At 37.9% G+C, this 5,000-nt stretch overlaps 2 protein-coding genes across 2 annotated transcripts in view; both read right to left on the bottom strand.

Moving 5' to 3' along the window:
- The window catches only part of LOC125039918 (actin-like), a 15,669-nt gene extending 14,247 nt beyond the window's left edge, over positions 1 to 1,422 (bottom strand). Inside the window, exon 1 of the mRNA XM_047634287.1 lies at positions 258 to 1,422. Within this exon, the coding sequence (XP_047490243.1) occupies positions 258 to 1,391 (1,134 nt within the window). The 5' untranslated portion in view covers positions 1,392 to 1,422. The remainder of the gene's footprint in view (positions 1 to 257) is intronic.
- A 2,891-nt stretch (positions 1,423 to 4,313) lies between these two features.
- Positions 4,314 to 5,000, bottom strand: part of LOC125040124 (actin-like) — a 7,442-nt gene continuing 6,755 nt past the window's right edge. Inside the window, exon 2 of the mRNA XM_047634637.1 lies at positions 4,314 to 5,000. This exon is cut by the window's right edge and continues 416 nt beyond it. Within this exon, the coding sequence (XP_047490593.1) occupies positions 4,476 to 5,000 (525 nt within the window). The 3' untranslated portion in view covers positions 4,314 to 4,475.

The raw sequence follows: 5,000 nt of genomic DNA on the forward strand, positions 1-5,000 counted from the left end.
ATTTTGACACAGTATGGAAGTATATTAAACTGTCATATATGGCTTTTTGGAATGTCATGTGAATAAAAAAAAAACGCAAATTCTCAACTTAAAGTATTTGCTGGTTTCCAAATTCAAACTAGGCAGCAAATATATGAAATGTAGAAAGTTCAGTTCAATTTGAATTGTCAAGATTTACCGATGCCATAGATGGAAGAGTTTAGGATAGATACAAAATCTTAAATAATCATTTATTATTCAAATGTTGACAGAGTCATTTAGAAGCACTTGCGGTGAACGATGCCGGGGCCAGACTCATCGTATTCATCCTTGGTGATCCACATGGACTGGAAGGTGGACAGAGAAGACAGAATGGAACCACCGATCCAGACGGAATATTTACGCTCAGGAGGAGCAACGATCTTGATCTTGATGGTGGAAGGAGCAAGAGCAGTGATTTCCTTCTGCATGCGGTCAGCAATACCAGGGTACATGGTGGTACCACCAGACATAACGATGTTGGCGAACAGGTCTTTCCTGATGTCAATGTCACACCTCATGATAGAGCTGTAAACAGTTTCCTGAACACCAGCAGATTCCATACCAAGGAAGGAAGGCTGGAACAGAGCCTCAGGAGCACGGAAACGCTCGTTACCGATGGTGATGACCTGACCGTCGGGAAGTTCATAGGACTTGTCCAAGGAGGAGGAAGCAGCAGCAACGTTCATCTCACTCTCGAAGTCAAGAGCGATGTAGCAAAGCTTCTCCTTGATGTCACGAACGATTTCACGTTCAGCTGTAGTGGTGAAGGAGTAGCCACGCTCAGTCATGATCTTCATGAGGTAGTGGGTAAGGTCACGACCGGCAAGATCGAGACGGAGGATAGCATGAGGAAGAGCAAAACCTTCATAGACGGGGACGAAGTGAGTCACACCGTCACCAGAGTCGCAAACCTGACCAGTGGTACGACCAGAGGCGTAGAGGGAAAGCACGGCCTGGATGGTAATGTAAGTGGCAGGCACGGTGAAAGATTCGAACATGATCTGAGTCATCTTCTCACGGTTGGCCTTGGGGTTGAGGGGAGCCTCAGTGAGAAGTGTGGGGGACTCCTCAGGGGCAACACGGAGCTCATTGTAGAAGGTGTGGTACCAGATCTTCTCCATATCATCCCAGTTGGTGATGATACCGTGCTCAATGGGGTACTTGAGGGTGAGGATACCACGCTTGCTCTGGGCCTCATCACCGACGTAGGCGTCCTTCTGACCCATGCCGACCATCACACCCTGGTGACGGGCACGGCCGACGATGGAGGGGAAGACGGCACGAGGGGCGTCGTCTCCGGCGAAGCCGGCCTTGACCATGCCGGAGCCATTGTCAACCACAAGGGCGGTCGCGTCCTCGTCGTCACACATGGTGGTGGTTGTTTATAGATGCAGAAGTATCCTAGAGGATAAACCGATAATGAGAGTCATATCTATTCTATATGGATATACCTACTGCAAACTAAAGTATATTTTTAAGAAACAATACGTTTTGTAAAGGTTTATATACTACATAGATTTGTATATGTGCACATATATGTATGTGACTGTATGTTTATGTATGTTTACCTTACTAACAGAAAGATACACAACACAAAATCAAACAGAGACACATATGTTTATACATATATAAACACATTTTCATTCTCCATAAAAATATATTGATTGGTATGTGAATAACCGAAAACATGATTTCATAGATAATTGTTTATGCGCGTCCATGGTTACTTTGTAAGAACATATAAAGGGCGCACATACGTATAGATTGATAAAACATAATAAACACTTATCATCCAAATTATCATATTGAAGTGTTTTGTTGCTCCCAGTATATCACATATCAAGTTACCCTTAACACAAAATATCACTTCTACAGACACTGTGGTGAAAAGTACATCCACTCACACTCAAGCTGCAGCGAGTCTAGTCGTGACTAAGTGTTACCATAGGTAAGTCCGACTTTTATACCTGGCAGGAAAGTACCTGGCAGATGGTCAATATTCCGTGGAATGGAAATCCCCCGCATAGGATCTAAATGTGAGGTAAGGAAGAACTATTCTGTTTGTTTTATTGTATAGGAAGTAAGAATGTGTATGAGAGAGAGAAAGAAAAAGAGAGAGAAAGGGAGACAGAAAACGACACACACATTGACATGTAAGCATGTATGTATGTTTCTGCAAAAATGTATATCTATGTGTACGTCTGCACTCAAATAAGTATGCATATGTATGTTTAAATATACATAGATACACACACATGTACACATATATACATACATTTGGATATGTATGTATATATATGTATGTAAATGTGTATACTGTATAGTTAATATTATCATTATCATTATTATTATTATCACCATTATTATTATCATTATTATTATTCAGCAATTTTTCCACTACAGGACTTAGGCCGCTATCAATGCATTATTATGAAGTTCTTTGGCAATACTACGCTTATCTGATTGGATGCCTATCCTATTCAAGCGCGGTTTAGCGTGCTACCATTTGTGCCACGGCGGTGACACCTGCATTTGACCTTTCAAGACTACATGTTTTCTCGCTGTAAAACTGATCTGATCCAACAATCAGAACAAAGGCATAGGTGGCGAATTGAACTAGGGACTACTAAGGTCCGAGTCAAGTGCTTTAGATACCGAATCATCCCGGCAGCTTACACACACACACGCATATGTGTGTGTATTCATATATATATATATATATATATATATATATATATATATATATATATTTTACATACGCACACATACCCTCACAAACACTTATGCACACACACATACACACGCATGTGTGTGTGTGTATATATATATATATATATATATACATACACACATATGCATATATGTATATATATACATACACACATGTATATATATTATATATATACGTGCATACACAAGGTCATATCAATTTCAACGTCTATTTACCTATCTATCTATCTATCTATGTGTCTATCTGCACGTGTGTATATATATTTATATACGAGTGGATAAACACACATGCACACACACACACACACACACACACACACACACATATATATATATATATATATATATATATACATATATATATATATGTATATATACACACATATGTATATATAATCATATGTATACATGTATATGTATATACATATATATATGTATAAATACATCCATACATATATATGTAGGTATGTATATAAAAACAATCGACACACACACACACACACACACACACACACACACATATATATATATATATATATATTGTGTGTTTTTATACATACACACACATATTTGTGTGTCTGTGTCTGTCTGTGTGGGTGCCGGTTTGCTTTCTCTTATATATATATATATATATATATATATATATATATTTTTTTTTTTTTTTTTTTTTTTTTTTTAAGTGTATTGGTTATCATTATTTCTTTTTAATGATTGGAAAATGGAGTTCTTTTATTACACTATATAGAACGTATAGTGGAATATACACACGGAAACTCATGTAATTTATATAGATCCGATGTAGTGCTTTCTACAAAAAGAAAAGCCAATTAATGAATCCGATTGAATCCTTTTCATGCAAGGGCGTAGTTTTGAGTGCACTCTAAAGATACCATAAACTTGCATGGTATAGTAACTTTTTTTGTCATTGTATTTCTATTTATTTATTTATTTATTTGTTTTATATCAGACAACAGAAATTATGTGTAATGTAAGATAAATTAATAAAAAGAGAATATAACTGTAAACTGATGAATATTCCCGAGAATCTACATCTATGATGCGTTATTAGCAGAATCTAGCAATACCTTTTACCAGTTGCGACATCTCAGAACCAATGGAAATAGTATCTTAATTACACACAATATCTCATCAAGACATCCAAGAAATTCGTTTTAATTTTTAACATGGAACGTTTTTTTTTTCTTAACCATCCCTCTGTTTTCTAGACTTATGACACCATTATGCATACCTAATTTTACTTTCTCTTCATCTATTTATTATTCCACTCGTTTCCGTCTCAGAATTACTGGTTATGACTATTTTTTTCATTAATCTCTTATATATGTTCCGCATTCTGAGCTATGTGACAAAACTATTTTTTAAGATAAAAGGATCACTTCGGTTCAGTGAAAATTATGTAGGCACAATGGATAAATACTGAAAATTTATCTTAGAAGGTAGGGCATAAAGGTCATTGTTATTAGCATTTTATTGCTATGAAATAGAATAGTGTGTGTAAGAATATGTCATTTGAAGTATAAAGGTAATGAAAACATTCACAATATTCATTGTCATTTTTATAGATCTTAGCAGTTTAATTCAGTAGTATTAACGAAGGCAAACTTCAGACTTGCCGTTTTATTTCCATTGAGGGTGGAATTGATATCTAGTGTTTTATTGATTCATTTATTTGTTATCCTGAAAAAAAAATTATGCGGAGTCATTTAGAAGCACTTGCGGTGAACGATGCCGGGACCAGACTCATCGTACTCGTCCTTGGTGATCCACATGGACTGGAAGGTGGACAGAGAAGACAGGATGGAACCACCGATCCAGACGGAGTATTTACGCTCGGGAGGAGCAATGATCTTGATCTTGATGGTGGAAGGAGCAAGAGCAGTGATTTCCTTCTGCATGCGGTCAGCAATACCAGGGTACATGGTGGTACCACCAGACATGACAATGTTGGCGAACAGGTCCTTCCTGATGTCAATGTCGCACCTCATGATGGAGCTGTAAACAGTTTCCTGAACACCAGCAGATTCCATACCAAGGAAAGAAGGCTGGAACAGAGCCTCAGGAGCACGGAAACGCTCGTTACCGATGGTGATGACCTGACCGTCGGGAAGCTCGTAGGACTTGTCCAAGGAGGAGGAAGCAGCAGCAACGTTCATCTCACTCTCGAAGTCAAGGGCGATGTAGCAAAGCTTCTCCTTGATGTCACGAACGATTTCACGTTCAGCTGTAGT

This window comes from Penaeus chinensis, chromosome 28 (genome assembly GCF_019202785.1).
Source record: "Penaeus chinensis breed Huanghai No. 1 chromosome 28, ASM1920278v2, whole genome shotgun sequence".
NCBI classification, from domain to species: Eukaryota; Metazoa; Arthropoda; class Malacostraca; order Decapoda; family Penaeidae; genus Penaeus; species Penaeus chinensis.